Source organism: Xenopus tropicalis, chromosome 5 (assembly GCF_000004195.4).
Source record: "Xenopus tropicalis strain Nigerian chromosome 5, UCB_Xtro_10.0, whole genome shotgun sequence".
NCBI lineage: Eukaryota > Metazoa > Chordata > Amphibia > Anura > Pipidae > Xenopus > Xenopus tropicalis.
In genome coordinates, this window is record NC_030681.2 from 18,322,050 (window position 1) to 18,347,289 (window position 25,240).

The 25,240-nt window shown below is 41.4% G+C and overlaps 1 protein-coding gene across 1 annotated transcript in view; it reads left to right on the top strand.

The window, feature by feature from the left end:
* Positions 1-25,240, top strand: part of plekhh2 (pleckstrin homology, MyTH4 and FERM domain containing H2) — a 92,481-nt gene that overhangs the window by 1,662 nt on the left and 65,579 nt on the right. The window contains exon 2 of the mRNA XM_002932393.5: positions 7,142-7,271. Within this exon, the coding sequence (XP_002932439.1) occupies positions 7,149-7,271 (123 nt within the window). The 5' untranslated portion in view covers positions 7,142-7,148. The remainder of the gene's footprint in view (positions 1-7,141; positions 7,272-25,240) is intronic.

Consider the following 25,240-nt stretch of genomic DNA (forward strand, 5'->3'; position numbering starts at 1 on the left):
CAAAGCTACACCCAGGAACTTTGGCACCCAAGGCAAGGGTGGCATCTGTACCTTCCCCCACCAAAAGGCAGGTGCGGGTAAGGTGAATCCAGAGGGGATGGCATTTTTGGCACACCAGTGAATGCAGTAGAAGGTGAAGGTGTGTGGCACTATTAGCCTATTGCATTTGAATAATAAAAAAGTTATTAATAAAAAAAATTGGCACCTCAGTTGCCTACTCCTAGTACCAGCCCTGCCTTAAGGGTGAAGCCACACAGAGCTACATGCTATGCTACATTCTACATTCAACTAATGCTGATCATTTACTGATAATTGTCTCTACATATGTTTTAGCAAAGGCAATTTCAGTATTGTCTATGGCAGGGGATTTTCTGGCATTTGGTAGCTGTGACAAGTAGCTGCTACTAGTAGCAGCATGTGTCTTCACCCTAATAACAGCTGAAGCTCCATAGGGTTGGCATTCCTATGCCTTGACAAGATCATGGAACCTCTTGGTTATTTCCTGAGGGAATATCCTTATAATACACATTAGCCACAATGCACAAATTATATTATTAGAAATACTGCTTAGTGATGTCATCAGTTGTCATCGCTGGTTGATGATGTCACACAGTATAAAAGCAGCACTAATAATAATATTAAATACATTGCAGTCTGTCATCTGTCTGGTTGCTAGATACAAGCAGATATCAATGTAATTCTGGGCTGTGTAGAAATGGCCAGGGTGATTCCGTAGGATGGTGGGCTGCACCTACGCCCCATGCAGGTGGGGGATTGTACCAGGCAGATGGTCTGCACTGCATCTACCAATTAAAGGGAACCAGCATGGAAATAATGATACAGTGTTTCCACTATAAAGTTTCCTGTTTCCCATGGGGATTATTAAGTGCGGCGTGCATGAGCTCACTCTTTTATGTCTCTGTTTATCTGAAATGGAACATCTGTAGTAGGGGCCTCCGCTTGCCAGCGGCTTGTTTGTTGCCTTGTTTTATCATGCCCCTATGCGGCTCCTTATATTTCTTTTACAGGCAGTATGGGGCATAGGGAAGGTTATAGGCCTTATATTCCCACACTTATCAGGGTGACTACTGTGTAGGTATTGGGGCATTCTCTGGGAATTACATAGTCACCAAAGTAGCTTTTACTGCATCATCTCTGGATTATCTGGATTATCAGAACCTTACAAATACAATGCAGTTTGATCTGGACCCTCACTGTAATTTGGATCAGTTGCAAGGCTCCAAAGTCCTACCTCCATTGTCAGTGTTCCTCCATTCTCAATTCTCAAGTCAGCCCTCCCTCCATCATCCACCCCAACTATTAACCGTAACTCTAACTGTAACATTACAGCCTCAGGTTTAGTGACAGGAGGAAGGAGGACTGTGTCCCCGTGCCATAGACCTGCAGCAGTTGTAGACAGGAAGAATAGATTAGATTAGAGTAGAGCAGAGATAGGATGGTGGCAGTAAGGAACGATAATAATGGCACACTTTCATACTCAAACTGCAGCTCTTTAATGTTGTGAAACTATAGTTCCAGTCCCCTCCAAAATATAGGTGGGATTTGCTTCCATAGAGCCTGAAGAGCATTACTGAGGTTGAGCTCTGATGTTGTGGATTAGGCCTGACCCAATTCATCCAATAGGTGTTTAGTTGGGTTGATATCCCTGTGCAGAAATGGGAAAGCGCCTTCCCCAGACTGTTGCTACAAAGCAGACATACTGCTGGTACCAGGAGCCCTAGCTAAAACCAGGGAAAACAGCCCCAGAACATTATTTCTCCTCTACCAAACTTTACCATAGGTTGGACAGTCCTACTTTATACAGATAAGGGGACCACCCTGCTTTGGACCTTTTTCTTTGCAATGGAAAATGCCAGACACAGCCCAATATCAGCAGTGTTGTCCCATTACTATCACATTTTCAAACTTCCCCAAGGTCAGTCACTGCCTGCTCCTCATGGAACCTGTGATTCTATCTGGAATTCTAATTGGGCAACAACCTCCACAGTGTATAGAATACCTTCTGGGCTGGGTGACCTTTCAGAGAATGAGATGCCATTATCAAACTCTGGTCTTTATCTGCTCAATTATTATCTCTAGCTGTGAAAACATGAAGAATATTATATTTCAAGATCTATCCAAATCCTTAATTGCCTGTGACTAAGGCAACAAGTGTATTACACATGTCCTGGAAACACATGCAGATAATTCTTTCCACATATGGAAAGCTATACCTACACTATACTCACAGCATCCACAACATGAGTTTTTATTGTGACGCAGGGTTTCTTTGTATACATTGAGAAAATTATCCAGTGATACATGTGCTGGGGACTAGGTCCATGGATGGGTATGACCAGGGTCACTTGATGTTTTAGTTCTGCTGAAACACTCGTCATCTATGAACTGCGAGGTGGATATTTTCCTCATTCTTGATTGGCAAATTTTATTCCCAGACATGGCCCTAACGTCCTAAATAAAGGTTGTTTTGTACAAAAACACTATGTCGTAAAAGTGACCAGACACTGTCTCTCCTTTCCAACATCCAAGGTTTCTCTTGCCTTTTCTGCACTAACAGCCTCTATGCTTCTGGGAAGGCTTACCATTAGAAGTTGGAACATTGTTGGTCGGATTTGCTTCCATAGAACCTCAAGAATATTACTGAAGTTGGGCTCTGATACTGGAGATCAGGCTTGACCCAATTCATCCAACAGGTGTATTGCATGACTCCAGTGCCAAACTCAAACCTGCTGACCCACAAACCTCGTTATTCCCCCTACCCTGACCTGCACCCGCATTGAGTTTACTTACCTCACAAGACTAGAAGTGATGTCACCATAGACCAGAAGTGACATCACTACAGAGGTGGATCAACCAGATAAAGGGCAAAAATTGCTTAAAATCAGGGGTTGTTGGGCGAGCTAAACTGGATACCCAGGTAGGGTACCCATGGACCACCCATCCAGTTGGTGAATCAGGAGTTTTCTACCTGATACCCGACCAGCTACAGGTCTCTACTCTGTGCAGGTCAGTCAAGTTCTCCCACTCCCAACATTGTGGACCCTTTCCAATGGAATACAGCCCCAAAACATTGTTCCTCCTTCACCAAACTTTACATTTGGCAGTATGCAGGCAGGATTTGTTCTGATGGTCAGATGGTCAAATACTATTTCTCACAATATTATGTGTAAATGTAATTGTTGAAAGCAGAGTTTGTTTAGCCCTTTCTGTTCTGCAGTTCTGACTCTTGAAACAATGTAGCAAAAGCTCCTTCTGCTCCAGGTCTTTTAAACAGCTGGCTGCTGCTTTTTTTGTATAAGGAGTCAGAACAAGCACTGCCGAGAATGGAAACAGCAATCCATTTGTGTACATTATATACATAGGCACATTCACGCAGATCCATTTCACATTTTAGCCTTTGTTTCCCTTTAGTGGATCTGTGACTAATGGGACAACAGCTGCTTTTTTACTCCTGGATACGCTGATTGAGAGGCTATAATTCACTGTTAGTTTTCCCAGCCCACTGATATGGGACCCAACATCTACTGCATGCCTATAGTGCCTGTACCTGGAGCTGGAGAGTAATAAGGGCTGATACCCCTGCTCCCACACTGCTTTGCCATTTCATTATGTTTCACTCATAGGTCTCTTTTCAATTGGTCTTCATTATTTATTGTTTTTATATTTTTTAAATTATTATCCTTCTTCTAACTCTTCTTTGCTTTCAAACAGAGGGTTACTGACCCCAGCAGGCAAAACTATTGCTTTTTATTGTGACTTTTTAGTACTTATTCTTCTTTTCAAGTACTCTCCTATTCATATATCAGTCTCTCATTTAAACCACACCCTGGTTTCTAAAGTAATTTGGATCCTAGCAACCAAATAGCTGCTGAAACTCCAAATGGGAGAGCTGCTGAACAAAAACTACAAATAATAAAACTACAAATAATGAAAGACCAATTGCAAATTGTCTCCAAATATTACTCTCTCCATCATGCTAAAAGTTAACTCAAAAGTGAACAACCCCTTTAACAATCTGAGAAAACGCGTCCATAACTATTTTGGTAAGTCACCAACCTACAGAATCTTACACCCTGACTTTTTCCTAGGGACAGTGAGATGTCTCAGCCGATACTTGGCTATACTAAATGCACCCCTGTAGAAAGAAAAGATTGGTACTGGCTTGACAGCAAAAGGGTATGCCTGTATAGTACCACCAGAGATAATAGCCACAAACCCAACCTCTAGACTAACATTGGGAACCTACCATGGTAGTAGCTTAGTTGGTTAATGGAATGGAATAAGTTAGTTGTGATGAAAGGCTATAAAAAATGTATAAGAAGCAGCGAATTGCAACGCCACGCAATTACAACTTCAAGGACAATACCAAGAACTGACTCGGGTAGGGGGGGAATTGAGCTCTCAGGTATGTAGAGAGAACAAGAGTTCATCCGGCAAGATGAGAGGAAAGGAAATGTCACCTTGAGTCAGGCTGAGTGCAATAATACAGCTCCCTGCTTGTTTCACTTTATATGTGAGAAATAGGCATGGGTCGTTATGCGGAACGGCAGTAGGTTACAGGGAGTTAATTAAAACCCAGGTAGAAGGTTAATCCGGTGAAAAATCTGATTAAGGACTCACAGTAACAATGTAACACACTTGAAGGTTTTAAAGGGACCTTGTCACCCATAAAAGTTTCCATATGTCGAGTCTGAACTGAAATCCATCTTGCTCGCAGGAGGATAGGAAAGTGCTCGCTCACCTCCAGATGGTGAATTGTGCACAGAACCGACTCGTTTATATTCATGGTCACATTTTATACCAGAACTCATTTACTAACTCAGGTGCTAAGTGCAAAAACATGCATGTTCTCACGTGTAGGTGCAACACGCCAAGGGATTCCTGGAAGAGCCATGTTGTGCAGCTGTTATTCTGGGCTCCCTTGTGCCCCAATTACCCCAGCACTCTGGCGCTAGGAACGTGTTGCAAGCAGTGTGTATAGGTGCAAGTATCTTTGGGAATAGCATTTAAAGGGGAGGTTCACATTCAGGGTTACTTTTACTATGATATAGAATATTCTTAGCCACTTTTCAGTCTTCATTTTTTTCTTCTAACTCTTTCCAGCTTTTAAAAGGGGATTGCTGACCCCCAGCAGCAAAAAAAACATTGCTCTGTAAGGCATTATTATTACAATATTATTGTTACTTTGTATTACAGGTAGAGGACCTGTTATCCAGAATGCTTGGTAACTAGGGCTTTCCGGATAAGGGATCTTTCCGTAATTTGGATCTCCATACCTTAAGTCTCCCAAAAAATCATTTAAACATCATTTAAACCCAATAGGACTGTTCTGCCCCCAATAAGGACTAATTATATCTTAGTTGGGATCAAGTACAGGTACTGTTTTATTATTACAGAGAAAAGGGAATCATTTAACCATGAAATAAACCCAATAGGGCTGTTCTGCCCCAATAAGGGGTAATTATATCTTAGTTGGGATCAAGTACAGGTACTGTTTTATTATTACAGAGAAAAGGGAATCATTTAACCATTAAATAAACCCAATAGGGCTGTTCTGCCCCCAATAAGGGGTAATTATATCTTAGTTGGGATCAAGTACAGGTACTGTTTTATTATTACAGAGAAAAGGGAATCATTTAACCATGAAATAAACCCAATAGGACAGTTCTGCCCCCAATAAGGGGTAATTATATCTTAGTTGGGATCAAGTACAGGTACTGTTTTATTATTACAGAGAAAAAGGAAATCATTTTTAAAAATTAGAATTATTTGCTTATAATGGAGTCTATGGGAGATGGCCTTTCCGTAATTTGGAACTTTCTAAATAACGGGTTTCCGGATAAGGGATCCTTATACCTGTACTTATCTTCCTCTATTGGCCCTCCTCTATTCATATTCCTATTTGTCTTTCAAAACAATGCCTTGTTGCTAAGTTAAATTGGACCCTAGCGACCTTATAGCTGCTGAAATTGGAGAGCTGCTGTGCAAAAAAAAGCTAAAAAATTCAAAAATGGTATAAAAAATAAAAAAAGACTAATTGCAAACTGTCTCAGAATAACAGTCTCTACATCATACTAAAAGTTAATTTAAAGGTGAACAACCCCTTTGGGTGCTAATTTTGAATGCACTCTTGCATTTACACAGTGGTGTAACAATGCTGCTCTGCCCACCCCCCCTGCCCAAAAAAAATTCTGGGTACATTTTCCATGTTATGTATTTCTAGTTTAGGTGCCTGTGCCACTAACAGGGTTTAGGGTGGGGGCACAGAGCTAGGACCCTTGAACAAAAAATATCCTTGGTAATGCTTTAATGGCACATTAGTACATTGTGCCAGATATACCCAGCCTTTGCTCACCCCCAAACTATTTAATAAACCTTTAATGTGCTGCAAATGAAAGCAATATTTTTTTAGTTTTTTATCTTTTGTGAATTTTCTTCTTGTTTTCAATCATTTTTTGTTCTAGTGGTCGTCTCTTTATGGTGAAACTTACATGGCAGAAGTGGATTAATTATGGGAAGGGGTGGAGCTGAAGGTATATGGTCACCCCCTTTACCTTCCCCAAATAGTTATATCCCCAGGCAAGACAAAAAGGAGAATTCAGAATTACTTTTCAAATATGATTCAACATTTATACAGGATGCCCCAGCAGCCCAGCTGGATGTATATAAAATATAGCAACATATTATTATATTATTATAATAAACAACGGAGGTGCAAAGACACTGGAGAAAACCCATTAAGTAACTCCAAAAAAAAATCCAAGAAAGCAAAAAGTATCTGCACACTCAAGAAAATGAATAAAAAAAGAAAATGTATTCAATACAAAAACACATATATGGGCTATACTTGTTATGATGTGTTTTTGTACTGAATACATTTTCTTTTTTTATTCATTTTCTTGAGTGTGCAGATACTTTTTGCTTTCTTGGATGTATATAAAATGCTGATATCACTTTCCCTGTCGTCCCTATGCTGGCTAGATGTTCTTTCATGGCTCTGGTGTGAGGCCGAGTCCCACAGTGGGCAATTGTTACCGATATAGTACAGGAAGCAGAGGGGGGAGTACTCCCGGTGACACAAAGTGACCACTCATGCTGCCTCCTGTGTTTTCTCATTCAGAGCAACTATGGCGGAGCTGTGTGAATCCGAAGGCACCATAGACTGGGAAGAGAGATGCATGACACTGGAGTCCCAGCTAATGAAGTTTCGCATCCAGGCCAATAGGATCCGAGAGCTGTTAGCAGAGAAGGTACGGGCTGCTCTGGGTGTATATATATACTGTATGCTTATTGACATCAGTCACTGCTTGCCTATGGCTCTCCTTCCCTTCATATCTCAGCCCTGGTGGAGCCCCTGTCTCACTATCTGTACCTTATTGTGCATTATGGTACAGGTATGGGATCCCTTATCTGGAAACCCATTATCCAGAAAGTTCTGAATTACAGAAAACCATCTCCCATCCACAGACTCCATTATAAGCAAAAAATTCACATTTTTATAAATGATTTCCTTTTCCTCTGTAATAATAAAACAGTACCTGTACTTGATCCCAACTAAGATATAATTACCCCTTATTGGGGGCAGAACAGCCCTATTGGGTTTATTTAATTCAAATTCAAATTCAAATTCAAATTTTATTTGTCACATAATGGTTAAATGATTCCCTTTTCTCTGTAATAATAAAACAGTACCTGTACTTGATCCCAACTAAGATATAATTACCCCTTATTGGGGGCAGAACAGCCCTATTGGGTTTATTTAATGGTTAAATGATTCCCTTTTCTCTGTAATAATAAAACAGTACCTGTACTTGATCCCAACTAAGATATAATTACCCCTTATTGGGGGCAGAACAGCCCTATTGGGTTTATTTACCGTATTTTTCGGACCATAAGACGCACTTTTTTTCCCCCAGAAGTGGGGGGAAAAAGTCCCTGCGTCTTATGGTCCGAATATAGCCTACCGATATACTTTAAAAAAATGTTTTTACTTGCCCGTGTGGTCTCCGCAGGGCCCTCCTCTATTTGCCGGCGCTTAGCTATGGCGTTGTGCGCATGCACAATGACGCACATGCCCATACGCATGTGCGTCATTGTGCATGCGCCAGAGCTAAGCGCCGGTAAATAGAGGAGGGCCCTGCGGAGACCACACGGGCAAGTAAAAACATTTTTTTAAAGTATATCGGTAGGCTATATGCTGGTACAGATGGGGGCAATATGTTGGGTGAAATATGTTGGGTGCTGCTGGTACAGGTGGGTGAAATATGTTGGGTGCTGCTGGTACAGGTGGGGGGCAATATGTTGGGTGCTGCTGGTACAGGTTGGGTTTTAATGCACATAAAATATTTTAGGACACTTCGTTTCAGAATCTTTTTTTCTTCATTTCCCTTCCCAAAAAATTGGTGCGTCTTATGGTCCGAAAAATACGGTAATGATTAAATGATTCCCTTTTCTCTGTAATAATAAAACAGTACCTGTACTTGATCCCAACTAAGATATAATTACCCCTTATTGGGGCAGAACAATCCTATTGGGTTTATTTAATGGTTAAATGATTCCCTTTTCTCTGTAATAATAAAACAGTACCTGTACTTGATCCCAACTAAGATATAATTACCCCTTATTGGGGCAGAACAGCCCTATTGGGTTTATTTAATGGTTAAATGATTCCCTTTTCTCTGTAATAATAAAACAGTACCTGTACTTGATCCCAACTAAGATATAATTACCCCTTATTGGGGGCAGAACAGCCCTATTGGGTTTATTTCATGGTTAAATGATTCCCTTTTCTCTGTAATAATAAAACAGTACCTGTACTTGATCCCAACTAAGATATAATTACCCCTTATTGGGGGCAGAACAGCCCTATTGGGTTTATTTAATGGTTAAATGATTCCCTTTTCTCTGTAATAATAAAACAGTACCTGTACTTGATCCCAACTAAGATATAATTACCCCTTATTGGGGCAGAACAGCCCTATTGGGTTTATTTAATGGTTAAATGATTCCCTTTTCTCTGTAATAATAAAACAGTACCTGTACTTTATCCCAACTAAGATATAATTAATCCTTATTGGAGGCAAAACAATCCTATTAGGTTTATTCAATATTTAAATGATTTTTAACCAACTTAAGTTATGGAGATCCAAATTACGGAATAATCCCTTATCCGGAAAACCCCAGGTCCCTAAGATGAGGGAAAGAGACTTCCTTCAACATTACTTTGTGCCTAAACACAACCCTTCCCTTTAGCAGGAGCCATGTTGCACCACTTAAATTATGGACTTTATTATAGTCCAAGTTCTAGGACTGTATGTGAGGGTCAAGGTCCAAGTCAAGACAAGCCTTGGGGAAGTAGTGCATCTAAGGACACTACTAAAGCTAGGCACACTCTACTGCCCATTTGGCGCCAATACATGATAGGCAGGCAGATTGGGCAGTATAAGCCCAGACCTGGTCATGGGAAATCCATGCCTATCCAATGTCTATTTGGAAATCGAGTGATCTGGCCCCAAAAATGCAGACTATTCAAGGCCAATTTAGGTAGGAAATTGGCTGATTTAATTTGCCCTTGCGTATCCAGCTGGTGGGCCTGCAGTCAACTGTTCATTTATTACTCAGGCATGTGTAAGAGTGCGTCCCCACAGGTGTAGGGACTTTAACACATTGACTCCTCACCAGACTCACTCACTCACTGCTGTCTGTTGTAATTCACTCAATAAGGTGCAGGTAGTGTATCCTTAAACCCTAATTAACTTACTGTATCTTTTCCACAAAGCCTAATGTTCCAGACTTTCTGGTGTGCCTACATCCCCTAAATCTCTTACTCTAGAACTAATTTGTAGTAATTGTCCTTACAAAACAGATTTCTGTCTCTTTACCCAAAAATGTATTGATGACAAACATCTACCAGTCAAATAGTCCACCCCTAGTACCATATTCTACTCCACCAGTTTTTCAATTTGTGGCCCCTGACATCCACCTGAACTCTTTCCATCACTTTTTTTCAAATCTTGTTCTACCGCCGTAATGCCCAGCATAGGTTCCTCCCACTGTTTTTGGACTATTACTCCCAAAATCCAACCTTTGGCATCATCTGTTGCAGACATTAATTTATAATTCTACATATTTAGTGCACATCCTCCCCAGCCTGGGGTGCAGTTCAAGTCATCTGTCCTGTTGTTTGGCTATGTTCCCGTCCTGCTGATATACAGTTATATAATAAGATCAATGGGGCAGAGATTTCAGTTTACTGTTAAGAAAATAATATCTGAGGCTGCATACAAAACTGAGGGATGTAGAGCGTGTAACCAATGTAAGATAGGGGGCTTATGCTGTAATTCTGCCGCGGTTTTGTTATCTAGCCAATCAGTGGCTGTTGGTAATCATAGGCCTGTTATTATAGCAAACTTCTAAACCTTATTTGGCCAATGAAAATATTGCCCCGGAGGTGCAGTGCCTTTACAATAGCAGCCTTCTTTACTACAAGCACATGTATTCCTTGGCATCATAAACCTGCTATTGCTGTAGGTCTATCTGGGTGGCTGTTGAGGAACAAATTTCCAGCTCTGTTCCCTCCTGCCAATTACACTTCCCATACCATCCATTCCATCCAGTAGTCAAATGCCTCACTAGGCCATACACAAGCCAACAATGTCAAGCAGTTAAGACCAAAGTGCATGGATTCAAAACAACCCAACATTCTGACCTGGATATTGATCTGATATTTTCATAGAGGTAGCCATAGCCATCTGGACAGTTATTATACAGCATATTGACTAATAGCATTATTCTGGCTAAAGGTCTGATTGAATGGATCTGAGGGAATGTGAGGAGGTGCAGAGCTTTCTGTAACTGGGGTGCATCTGTTGTTGCTAATTTCAAATGTATTTCTCACTTTTCCCTCTGATTGAACTGGGTTCATCTTCTGTGTAGGCAGGGGAAATATATGGCTTCTTATGCTGTATGTACCACTTACCTTTTAATCTGTCTTGGCAGGGTACATCTGTAGTTGCTCATTCTATACCTTGTTATTTACCAGGGCAGGGTACATTTGCCATTACTTATTATGCATGTACTACACACCTTGTTCCCGGTTTAGGCAGGGTACATCTGTAGTTGCTCATTCTATACCTTGTCATTTACCAGGGCAGGGTACATTTGCCATTACTTATTATGCATGTACTACACACCTTGTTCCCGGTATAGGCAGGGTACATCTGTAGTTGCTCATTCTATACCTTGTTATTTACCAGGGCAGGGAACATTTCCCGTTACTTATTATGCATGTACTACACACCTTGTTCCCAGTTTAGGCAGGGTACATCTGAAGTTGCTCATTCTATACCTTGTTATTTACCAGGGCAGGGTACATTTGCCATTACTTATTTAGCATGTACTGCACACATTGTTCCCGGTTTGGGAAACAAACAGTATGCACTACTCACCTTATACTCTACCTGAACAGGGTACATCTGTTTTTGCCTTTTCCATGTGTCTTGCTCACCTTTTTATCTACCTGGGCAGGCTACATCTGTGGGTAGTAATGGTGCATTTTTCTAGTCACAGTGTTATCTGTAGAAGTAGGGTACATCTGTGGTTTCTCGTGTACATACAACACACCTTGCTCTTTGGGTTTTGTACATTTTCTACATTACTTGGTTCCTGTCTTCTCCTGATGGCTATTTACATTGGTGGCCACAACGGTCAGCCAGTGCCGCCAACAGCTGCTATGTCTTGCAGATTATGCTGGGATTTGTATTATACAATGCTCATTCTTTGATGTAATTCAGATAACAACCTCTTTTTTGCAATCATTCCAAGCCTCTCTGTAGAAGAAAACATCCAGCTGTTTGTTCTGCATGGAGACATTCTTATCTGACATTGCTACACGTGTGGTCCAGCCCCGCAAGCCATTCGACATACTACATGTGTTTTGATATTTAGAATGTATCTTAATATTTGTTCTGTGGGGTTTTATGGATTTGGGATATAAAGTCATATACACAAAGCAGATGCCTGCTATACAGCATGTTACTAAATATATATATATATTGTATATATCTTTTACATGCAACCTGATATCAGAAGGATTGTGGGGTAGAATTCTTGGCTCACCTACTGCTTTGAAACACATGGACAGTGCCACCTAAAATATAGGATGAAACTGCCTGCTCTAGAACGTTAGTTAATTGGTTTGGTTTGTATTAAAGAGGGTTGTTCTCCTTTGAATTTAAGGAAAGGTACAAAATGTTAGGCATCCCCTAGTGATTGTAATCACTTACCTGATCACCCCAGTTTTCTGCGAATAGGAGCATCTGCCTTGGGTACCTAGTAAGTGATTACAATCACTGGGGGTGCCTAACATTTGGCACCCCACCAGGGATTGTACCTTTCCTGCGCAGGCATTTCCATGGGTGATTCCCTTTGTTGCCAGTGGAAAGACATTTAGAAGAGATTAGTCACCCCCTTGGTAGCAGAGATCCATCGCAGGCCATTAACCTCTATGTGGGACATCAGCTTTTAGTATCATGTAGACACTGATATTCTGAGACAATTTGCAATTGGTGTCCATTTTTTATTTTTTTTGTGTTTTTTCAGTCATTTAGGTTTTTGTTCAGTTCTAGTTTGGAATTTGAGCAGCTATCTAGCTGCTAGGGTCTTGCCTACCTTAGCAACCAGGCAGTGTTGAAAATGAGAGACTGGAATTTGAATAGGAGAGGGGCTGAATAGAAATATAAGTAATAAAAAGTAACAATGATAATAAAATTGTAAGCTCCCAGAGCAATAGCTTTTGTCTGTTGGGGTCAGTGACCCCCCCTCCCCATTTGAAAGCTGGAAAGATGTAGAAGTAAAAGGTAAACAATTTTGAAAACTATAAATATAAAAAATGAAAACCGCAAAGTTGCTGGGAATAGGATACTCTGCAGCAGAGATCCCCAACCTTTTATACTTGTGAGCCACACTCAGATATAAAAAGTGTTGGGGAGCCACATAAGCATGAGAACAATTCTTTGGGGGTGCCAAATAAGGGCTGTGATTGGCTATATGGTAGCCCCATGTTGACTGCTGGCCTGCAGGAGGCTCTGCTTGGGGTAAAACTGTGTCTCTGGGATCCAAAACTTGTCTCCAAGTCAGAGATATAAATCTGGGTACCTACTTTGAGGCCACCGGGAACAACATCAAAGGGGTTGGTGAGCAACATGTGGCCCCTGAGTCACTGGTTAGAGATAAATTCTCTATAACATACTAAAAGTTAATTTATATTGAACCACCCCTTTAGGGAGATGATCCACACTTTGCCCATCAGAAAGGGAAGGAGCCACCAGACTAAGCTCTGGGATAGTGAGCAAATACATGCATGATAGGGGGCTTTAGTAATAAATGCTTATTCTTGATATAATTTCTATATTTTGCACATCCAAATCCCACAGTTCTCTCCTTTCTGTTCTCTAGCCTTCGGGGAGTAGGAATGAGTTTAGCTCATAACAGCTGGTGTGAACTGTACTGCAGCCTTGTTCTATAATATTATTTTTAATTAAGCAGAGCGGGAGCAAAGAATTACATGTGTATGGGCGGCTATACACTTTGCCATGTTTGGCAGCACAGCCCTAGGTGGTAGCAGCAAAACAGCTCCATGCACTGCAACTCACAGGGGCATTTTAACTTTAAAAAGAAAGTATATTTGCATCTGCTGTCATATAATATATAATATTTCTGAAAGGCAGTGCGTGTGTGGTGGGATGGGGGGGTGTCAGAACACCTAGAACTTTCCATCATTAGGCCCCTTCTTCATAACAAAAATTATACATGTCTTAACATTAAACACGGCTGCAGTTCATTTCACACCAGCTGCTATGAGCTAAACACATAGCTATTCCCCACGCTCTGCGCTGCTGCAGAGAAGAACAGGGGGATTTCTAAGTACAGGACGTCGAGGGTCTGCAAAGCAGCTGACAGAAAGGAGAGCAGGGTAATCATTCACCGAGGGCGCATTAAACATTACAGGGTTCCCACAAATGAGCAATGTATTGGCAAACTCATCAGAATTCAGTCATCCCAGGAGTCAGCCGGAGCCCCTCCTATAACGAACACTTATGGAAAAAAAATATCACTCTACACTGCACGTACAGCTAAAATCCAGGGGTCTTGGAGGGAAAATATACCATATTTTCAGAAAAGGCTGTTTCACAATTTGCACTCGCTGGGAAAATATTTTTTGGAAAACTCTATATCAGTATCTCTGAGATGGGAAATACAGTAGGGGGGCCTATTCATGATGCTGTGTAAAATGAAATTCACCAAAGAAATGGTGGAAAAAGCTGTGCAAGATAAATGGAGAAGTTTGCCGCCCGAATGCAAGATTTTACGCCGTTATTTTACGGAAGAAAAAACGCATACAAAATTTACACTGATTTTATGCTTTTTTTTACGTGGCAAAGCCTGGCAATGTCATTTTGTCACCGTTTTTTATACTACACAATAAATCTGCCCCTAGATGTGCTGGACACAGGACCTATCTGCCTTCAGCCTAAAGCTGGCCATACACTATAAGATCCGCTCGCTTAGCGATGTCAACAAGCGAGCGGATTTTCACCCGATATCTCCACCTACGGGTGGGCGATATCGGGTAGCAAGTACCTTAAAAAAAAATAATCCAATCGTTTGGCCGCTCGGTTCTGCCCATACACGGGCCGATTAGCTGCCGAATTGGTCCAAGGGACCGATATCGGCAGCTATAATCGGCCTGTGTATGGGGACCTTAAGTCAATTCCCATTAGCAATTGTAAGCCCTGGATGGACAACCATAGGAGCATATCTTTATTTGCACCAATAAGATACAAAATAGAATGAGACATGTCTATACAATCATGAATAGGGTTACATATAAAGATTGGAGTAGGTCTGCACACTGTCTTTGACCCACCCCAATGATCAAAATCATTTACCAAACATCAAATTACCCTAAACATTGAAGGATTTACATTTTCCTCTCCTGAAACCCCACTCATTTCACCCAGGATTGTTTCAGGGCATTTGCAAGTATCCCCATATTTTCAGGTTGCTGTTATTAAAAGATTTCTCCCCACTAGTACCGTAGGTGGCCTCTTTTGACCCTGCTACATATCTTTCAAAATGTCCATTCAAAGTAGTCAATGGCAAACACAACCCATGGATCAGCACCATACTTAGTAGCACATGAACATTAGCAGTTCTCACAATGTAGCGCCACCCCAGACCTGCACATTGCACTGCACCAAGGCACCAAGGTAACCCTGTGCTCCCACTGAAAATCACAATTCCCAGTGGACCCTGGTACCCTCACTGGTCGATTTGTCCCTGAAAATGTTCATAAAAGTGCACATAATATATATAAAAGTGCAATATGTTTAGTATATATATATACATCAGGAATGCACATCAGTTGTTCCCTTTAGTTTGGGGCCCCTGGCCCTAGTGCAGTAACTAGGACCCTGTGCATTCTTCTGGATCATGTAGTATGGTGTCCTTCCCTAAGTATATCATACTATGTGACACCATTGCTTTCCTAGTTAGTGTCCTTACATTCATAACACAGAGTGAGGGGGCAATTGCCTACATGCTTCTATTCCTGTTGGTCAATTTCTGTTCCTCCTCTATCACTATTAGTCCTGACAGACAAGACAGAGTCTAAAAATTGCTCAGCCAAACCAATTAAGAAGTCAAAGACCCCTGCTCCCTTATGCTCCATAACCGGCACTGAAGTAACATAGTCTTGAAAACACCAGTGTGCAGATATTACTTGCCCTTTTATCTGTTTTGGATGTTCCTATCCATAACGGCCAAACAGATCTTTGCTTTCATTATTCTGTACTAAACGAATGAAGGCTAACTGCTGATTGGTGGATATGGGCTACTGTACTAACACTGCTGAATGGAGTATTCATATAAAAGTGAGGTTTTGTGATAATGTCCACCCAAGTGATTTGACTTAGACACTCTGCTCATTTAAGGAGATGCTTCACACAAACATTATATAGTATTAACAGCTTTATCTCGTGCAGTACCACTTCTCCCCAGAGATAACTCAACCAGCCCCACAGGCTGTAATCTGTATTGGTTAATACTGTGTCCAAAGAAACTGCTGTGTGAAACAGGAGGATTTCTCCCAGAATTTCATGAAAGAGGGAACACTAATGCTTTGTGATTATTATAACATTAAACAATACCAGCTGACCCGTTACATTGCATAGAGAAAATGGAATTTCTTTTCAAAGAAAAACAGGCAACTGCATAGTTTTTCTGGGCTTTAACTGCACCGTGTTATAAATATATTAATATATTATATATATATGTATATACATCTTATATAATTTGTGATCGGTCCCTGCGGCTTTCCTTTTTTTTTGGGAAAAGATTAGTCAGGGTGGTCACTGTGTAATATTTCTAGCATCTGGAATAAATAAAATGTTACTGGAACATTAGAAATGTGAGGGGTTCTACTAAAAACATTTCGGGGCCCTGTATTTTGCAGTTGTTCCTATTTTTAATGTAAGGTTCTATTCTTCAGTTTAAAAGCAAAGACACAGCATTGGTATTATGGGGGAGTAGGGCAGAAGAATTTCAGAAGTTTTATTAATTCTATAGCTTTACCTCTGTCGTATGATTGTGCAGTTCTAATATTTTGACTTATAGGAACAGGAGCTGCTGCACAGCCAGGGTCGGACTAGGCCGGTAGGACACTGCAAAAAAACCCTGGTGAGCCCCGGTAACCCATGCCTGATCCCTGCCAGCTACTTAGACCCTCCACTTTCACCCCCTAAGAATGTGACCTGGCTAGTGATGGGCAAAACATGGGCATGGATTTGCGGCGAATTTCCGTGTTTCGCCATTGGCGGTTTGTTGATGAAACAATTTGCCATGGAAAAATTCGCCGCACGTCCAAAAATTGTCGCGGGCGTCAAAAAAGAATAGTCGCGGGTGTCAAAAGAATAGCCGCGCAACAAAAGAATAGCCACGGGCCACAAAATAATAGTTGCGCAACAAAATAATAGCCGCGGGCGACAATTTTTTTTGCCGCAACAACATTTTCGCTGTTTCGCAAATTTTTCGCTGTTTTTCGGCAAAGCGGAACAAATTCGCTCATCACTAGACCTGGCATGTAGGTAGGGGGGTAGAGGGTGTAAGAGGCACATGTGCTGGTTGAGGATTAGTGAATGGGGTGGGGGGGCCATGAAGTGGTAGTTCCGGTGGGCCCCAGACACCCCAGACTGGCACTGAGCACAGTTCAAAGCGAATAAGCACAAGTTTGCCCCCCTTTCTACAATTGTGGCCGGGTCAGTAGTAAATGAGGCTCACAAACTTGAGTTGGTGCACTAGCCAGAACCAAACTCTGCACCCCAGTATCCCAAGGCAGGATTGCTAACTACTGCACTGTGCCACTTCCTAAGTATGGCAGCCACTGATGGAACAAAAATACATATATGAACACTTACAGGCAGTTTCCATAGTGGCTGGTGATTTCTCCATCTGTTTATTTCCACCTTATTATTATGCCATGTTAATGTCAATTAACATGGCATAATAATAATGAATGTTTGGGGATACCCAAAGGCTTTACAACTGAGACCCAGGCACTGGCCCTCCTTCAGATGTTGTCAAACTACAACTTCCAGCCACCTTTCCTCAGTCTTTTTACTGGCCAGAGCAGGGGCAGGTCCATGATGTGGCGGAGCTGTGACATAAATGGGAGTGGGCATGACTTTGGTGGGTCCTATATAAGGGGAAATCGTAAATGGGGCAGGCTAGAAAGGGAGCTGGGAGAGGGGATAGGAGGCGGGTCAGGGGCAGATTGGAGGTAGGCAGGGGTCCGGAGGGCAAGTTATTACAAATTTACCGGCAGCTACATTGCTGGCCCAGGTGGCAACCCTAAGCGTCTCACAGACAGAGTGAAGTACTGAGGTTTAAAAGTTGTAGTTCAACAACATCTGAATCAGTATGTTAGTCTTATTGATCAGGATTGTAAAGCAGTTAGTATTTTATACTAAACTAATGCAATCTAATTGAAATAAACATCATCGGCACTTATTTATATAGCACCACCAAGTTTCATAGCTCTTTACATTTTTACAATTTCAATATTGGATCAACCTAAAGCTAAATCAGGGGGTTTAATATGAGGAGTATGTATAAGTATAGTATGTATATGTTATTCAGCATTATGCAGCATTATGATCTCAACTTCCTGTTTAATCCTGACTTCTTTTACAGTAAGGTTACTGGATCTCCTACGAACACTGCTAATAAATCCAAGCTGCTGGGCTGCACTGAAATTCAAGGGGAACTTCACCCAAAAAATAATTTTTCCAAAAGGTCTTTTAATAAACTGGCAACAGCTACACTGTTTCAGGAGTCAGAACCAGAAATGCGGGTATTATAAAGAGCAGGGCAGATACAGGTATGGGATCTCTTATCCGGAAACCCATTATCCAGAAAGCTCCAAATTACGGAAAGCCTGTCTCTCCATTTTAATCAAATAATTCAGATTTTTAAACTTGATTTCTTTTTCTCTGTAGTAATAAAACAGTACCTTGTACCCCTTATCCGGAATACCTTTGGTCCCGAGCATTCTGGATAATGGGTCCTATACCTGTACTGATTTAGCACCATAATTACAAAGCAGTTGGGTGAGCATGAAACCTTTTTCAGGACTAATCGCTAGCCCTACCACAGTAAGAGCTTCTGCACATACTCAGCCAGTTCCCCAGGTGCTGACAGACACAAATGTACATGGCCTGCAGAGCTCACAGTTATCCCCCTGCCTACGGGCTGTGTGAACAGGCACTGTTGACATTTCTATGGATTGCCAAGTCATTCCGTGTGTTTAGAAATGTGTGGTTTCCTCGCTTTTTAGGAATCTCACATGCCTCGGCAAGCACCACCCCGCGCTTATACTTTCATTTCTGCACCCACAGGCTGCTCCTTTTGTCATACGGCACAAACATTGGTAAATTAACCTCGCCGGGTTTCCTGTATTGTAATAACATCCTTTATCAAGGCAACGAGTTGTGTTTGTTGGGTACAATAAAGCCTTACAATAGCACTGTCTGACTTTATGCTCAGTGTATACAGACTGAGTTTGCTATAGATTTATTGGAAACCATTTATTCAATTTGATAAAGTCAAATTTAACTCCTTTACTAAAAAAGGCACTGTTTATTATTATCAGAAATCAGCCAACTCTCACTGGACCACAATCAGCTTCATAACTAGTGATGAGCGAATCTGTCCCGTTTCGCTTGGCATAAAATTTGCAAAGAAAATTTGTGAAACAGCGAAAAATTTGCAAACGCATTTGTCATGTAATTTTTTTGTCGCCCGCGTCTTTTTTGGTCACCTGTGTCTTCTTTTTTTTTGACGCAACCTCGGCCAATTTTACATGACCGTGCCCTTTTTTACTTGACCACTCCCAAATTTTTTTTATGCGCACCAAAATTTTTATGCACGGTGAATTTTTATGCCCCGAATTTTCAAGGAAGTTTCGCAAAACAATTTGCCAATGGCAAAATGCGCTGTGAATCCATGCCTGGCGCAAATAATTTGCTCATCACTATTCGTAACCCATGATCCAGCCAGCCAACCAGTCCTTTTATGACTGAGACCCAACCCTCTCTGATGATGTCACAGCTGTCCAGGGCTGGCACTATGATGTCACCAGAAGTGGTTGGCATAGTAACATCAATAGTGGGAAGGAGGTCCTCTTGAAGTATGGAAACCCTGGAGCATAAACCTGATCTAAACCTGATCCACAGGTAAAGTTGTGGTTCCAGTGGGTTTCAGGTTTTACCTGTGTATCACTTATTAACAGGCACCAGAACTATGGGACCGTGGCCCCCCCAAAAATGTTTATGCCCATTTTAAGTGTATGATGTGGTGGGACACAGTGCCCATTCTGGTGCAGCACTCAGGGTCGTATTCACAATATAGGCACTTGAGGGCCTGTCCTCAGCTTTCAGATGGATATTGGGCTGAATTTGGTGGCAAAGGTAATGGGGGGGTATCTTGTTTCTGTACATACGCAGTACAGCGGGACCGGCAAGGGCAGAGAGGGCGGGCCAAGGTACGGTTTCTGAAAGTTACATTAAAGTGATACTGACACAAAAAACGACTTTTTAAAATATGAATCTATATAACTGCCTGACTGTCCCTTCTCAGGCTGTCAGTTATAGCTTCTAATGCTAATGGACTCCTGCTGCAGGAGTCCCCTTATAGCGGAACATAGGGGATCAGATAGGGAACGTAAAAGCATCAGACAAATACATTTATGGCAAAATTATAAATAACATGCAAAGACATTATTATGATGGATGTAATAAAAAGTTTCATTTCTGGTGTCAGTATCACTTTTAGAGATTAAAGAGATACTGACACCTAAAATGTAACTAAATTTATCGTGACATTGTCATGAACTTTATAATTTTGCCATAAAAGTACTTCCTGATGCTTTTACATCACCTAATTGATTCCCCATGTTCCTCTATGAGGGGGCGGCCATATTTGTGCAGCAGGAGGCCCGTTAGCATTAGAAGCTGTAACTGACAGGCTGAGAAGGGACAGGCAGGTTGGCAAAACAGTCAGGTTTAGGGACTTCATGTAACAATTACTTACGCCACTTACCATGAAAAATGATCACCATGGCCTATAGTTTACTTTTTATTTACCCTAGTATTTAAAAAGGTATCACTTTAAGAGCTAAGTGTCAGAAGACAAGAGGAAGGAGGTCCCTACTCCGTAGTAAGGGGGAGGGTAAAGGTGGCCATACAGGGGCCAATTGTAGCAGCCGATTCGGCAGTTTATCGGCCCGTGTAGGGGCAGGAACGAGGGGCATACCCGACCGATATCTGGCCTGAAATTGGCCAGATATCGATCGGGCAGGTTAAAAGATTTAAGGCCCCCATACACGGGCCGATTCTAGTTGCCAATATTGGTCCCTTGGACCGACTCGGCAGCTTATCGGCCCGTGTAGGGGCAGAAACGAGCGGGCTGGCCGACCGATATCTGGCCTGAAATTGGCCAGATATTGATCGGGCAGGTTAAAAGATTCAGTCGGATCGGGGGCCGCATCGGCTCATTGATGCGGTCCCTGAACCGACTGCCCCATTGCCGCCTACATAATCCGGTCGTTTGGCCCCAGGGCTTCAAGCTCCCCGATATCGCCCACCCATAGGTGGGGATATCGGGGGAATATCCTCTCTCCAAGCGAGCGGATCTTACCATGTATGGGGACCTTTAGTCGGATCGGGGACCGCATCGGCTCATTGATGTGGTCCCGGAACTGACTGACCAATTGCCGCCATTATAATGGGGCCAAATGATTGAATAAGCCTACATGTTCACTGATTTCGCCCACCCATATGTGGGGATATTGGGAAAAGATTTGATCGCTTGCCGACCTCACCAAGCGAGCGGATCTTCATGTGTATGGCCGCCTTAACTTACAGACACAAATAGGAGGATATTGAAAAACCCCAGCTGTGAGAACCTTGGTCCTATGACTACATGGTAATTCCAAGTTTCTCACCTTGAAATTTCAATTTGCAGTTGTAAATGACCCTTGTAGTGTATTACTCAAGGTTAGACCTGCACCAAACTAGGTTTAATTTGAGACTTTATATCGAGAGGTATAAATACAGCGAGTGTGATTCCAGTACAAATCCAGCTATAGAAATGTGCAACTGTTACATGTCATTTTAGGAAAGGCTTATTATTTTAGCCACAGGTGCCTTGGCTTGTAGCCACGTTAGGGGCTAACCGAGCGAGGAAACTCGAGGGGGCTCCAATAATATTGCAGTAGGGCCCCCCCTTTCTGACGTTAGCTATAGTTTCCCTTTTAATATCAGAGGCCGCGTTTGTTTTTTACTCCAGCTCCGCACAGCTGCACGTTCCAAGCTCAGCTTGCCCCTCAGGAGACATATATTATATTGGAATATGTTTATGGCTTGATGTGGAAATACTTATTATTGCTCTTTGTTTATTCTGCATTGGACGATCTTCAGACTAAACACTGGAGGGGGTGCTTTGCCAGATCTGTAAACCATCCCATATTTATAAAGGTGTAGAAAATGTTTCACATCAGGTGTAAATAAAAGGGGTATTTATAAAGGAGAAGGAAAGACTAAATACCTGGAGGGGGCAAGTGGGTCTTCCCAATGATTCTAGTCGCTTAAAGGAAACCTATACCTTCGAACAATGTAGATCTTTTTAATAATATATTGCTTAAAACTGCCCATATGTAAAACTCTGTTTCATCTAAATAAACAGTTTCCATAAAAATATACTCTTTATGCTAGGGTTATCCTAAATAGAAAATTGCCATTTTCAGTACTAAGGGCCGCCTCTGGGATCATGCAATTCACGGTGCACACAAACAAGCCATGGCACACATACATGCTAGGCCCCATCAGCCAATTAATGGATAAAGTTCTGCCTTTTGCTCCCACACTACTTCCTGTTACAGTTAGAGCTGCATTATTTCCTGTCAGCTGATCTCTGAGGGAGCACACAGCCCATCACTAAATGGCGGCTCAAGGGAAAGGATGTAAAAGGGCAATATTTACTGATATATATATTCCAGTTTGGTAAGATTGTTTATTAGGCCACTTAACATAATATAAACTACAGGTATGGGACTCATTATCCAGAATGCTCGGGACTTGGGGTTTTCTGGATAAGGGGTCTTTCCATAATTTGGATCTCTATAACCTAAGTCTGCTAAAAACACTTAAGTATTGAATAAACCCAATAGGGCTGTTCTGCCCCCAATAAGGGGTAATTATATCTTAGTTGGGATCAAGTACAGGTACTGTTTTATTAATAAAGAGAAAAGGGAATAATTTAACCATTAAATGAACCCAATAGGGCTGTTCTGCCCCCAATAAGGGGTAATTATATCTTAGTTGGGATCAAGTACAGGTACTGTTTTATTATTACAGAGAAAAGGGAATCATTTAACCATTAAATAAACCCAATAGGGCTGTTCTGCCCCAATAAGGGGTAATTATATCTTAGTTGGGATCAAGTACAGGTACTGTTTTATTATTACAGAGAAAAATCATTTTTGAAAATGTTGAATTATTTGATTAAAATGGAGTCTATGGGAGATGGCCTTTCCGTAATTCAGAACTTTCTGGATAATGGGTTTCCGGATAAGGGGTCTGATACCTGTATCTGAATAGTTTTCCTTTCAGGTTGACATTAGGGTTGTGACCTGGCCGGTATTTTTTTTAAAGAAAAAGTGGCAATGCTTGTGGCCATACACCTAAAGATCCACTTGTTTGGCTACGGTGCCCCCTCAGCAGGGCACAAGCTATACCCTGATTTCTGCTTTGCTTTGAATGATAAGAAAGGAATTTAGAACAGGATTCTGAAAGCGTTTTCCCTTCTGTCGCTGGAAACCCGACAGTATTCAGGAAGAATTTCCTTTTGGGAAAGTGATCCGCGTGGCACACAGCATATTTTCTAGCCGATTCCTGACATTCCTTCTCTTCATGCTCTCACAAAGTATCTTTCATTGGAAAGTCGCACGTTGCCTCTAAAGCTCCAAGCTGTATACCTGTTAAATGCCCCCGGGCCGCCCGCTGACCAGCTGCCAGCTCTAACGGCCAGCAATGGGCAGGATTGGCTGATTTTATCACACATGTGCTGCAAATCAGCTGTAAAACTGCATTTGAATTTCAACTACAAAGAAGAAATGTACAAAATGTGAGCGACACAGCAGGAGTTGGGGTGGGGGGCGGTTTATGAGCTACTTTACATTAACACATGCACAGTTATAAATGCACATCTACAAGCAGGAGCCAATAAAAATATCTTTTTCGCATAAACGCTGGCTTTAAACTGTGACAGAAACAAATACTAGACGCTGGCATTTGTAAGGTTTTAAAGGCGAAATATTCCAGTCAACAGGTTCAGTTTATCCTTATTGGATTTTCATTAGGCCCTTGGTAGGGAGTAAAATATGAGAATATGCCTTCTCTGCTTATTTGAATGTATATACAGGTATAGGACCTGTTATCCAGAATGCTCGGGACCTGGGGCTTTCTGGATAAGGGATCTTTCCGTAATTTGGATCTCCATACCTTAAGTCTACTAAATAATTATTTAAAGATCATTTAAACTCAATAGGATTGTTTTGCCTCCAATAAGGATTAATTATATTTTAGTTGGGATCAAGTACAGGTACTGTTTTATTATTACAGAGAAAAGGGAATCATTTAACCATTAAATAAACCCAATAGGATTGTTCTGCCCCCAATAAGGGGTAATTATATCTTAGTTGGGATCAAGTACAGGTACTGTTTTATTATTACAGAGAAAAGGGAATCATTTAACCATTAAATAAACCCAATAGGGCTGTTCTGCCCCCAATAAGGGGTAATTATATCTTAGTTGGGATCAAGTACAGGTACTGTTTTATTATTACAGAGAAAAGGGAATCATTTAACCATTAAATAAACCCAATAGGGCTGTTCTGCCCCCAATAAGGGGTAATTATATCTTAGTTGGGATCAAGTACAGGTACTGTTTTATTATTACAGAGAAAAGGGAATCATTTAACCATTGAATAAACCCAATAGGGCTGTTCTGCCCCCAATAAGGGGTAATTATATCTTAGCTGGGATCAAGTACAGGTACTGTTTTATTATTACAGAGAAAAGGCAATCATTTAACCATTAAATAAACCCAATAGGGCTGTTCTGCCCCCAATAAGGGGTAATTATATCTTAGCTGGGATTTGTTTGTTTGTTATTACAAAGAAAAAGGAAATCATTTTTAAAAATTAGAATTATTTGCTTATAATGGAGTCTATGGGCCTTTCTATAATTCGGAATTTTCTGGATAAAGGGTTTCCAGATAAGGCATTCTATACCTGTAGATTTATTTGAGTTAGAGCTGCCATATTGCTAGTCTTGACTAAAATATATAGGTATTAAAAGCAATAGCAAAGCCAATGGCCATTAAGTAGGTGGGGTTTAATGTGGATTATGAGTGTGTCTGTTTGTAACTGGGATTGGCTGGGGTGGTATGAACATAAGCAGAATAGGTTGTACCTATGCCCAGTAGAACAGGCTGGCACCTCACTTACAATAGCAAGTCTCTTAAAGCAGGGATCCCCAACCTTTCTTACTCGTGAGCCACAGTCAAATGTAAAAAGACTTGGAGAGCAACACAAGCACCATAA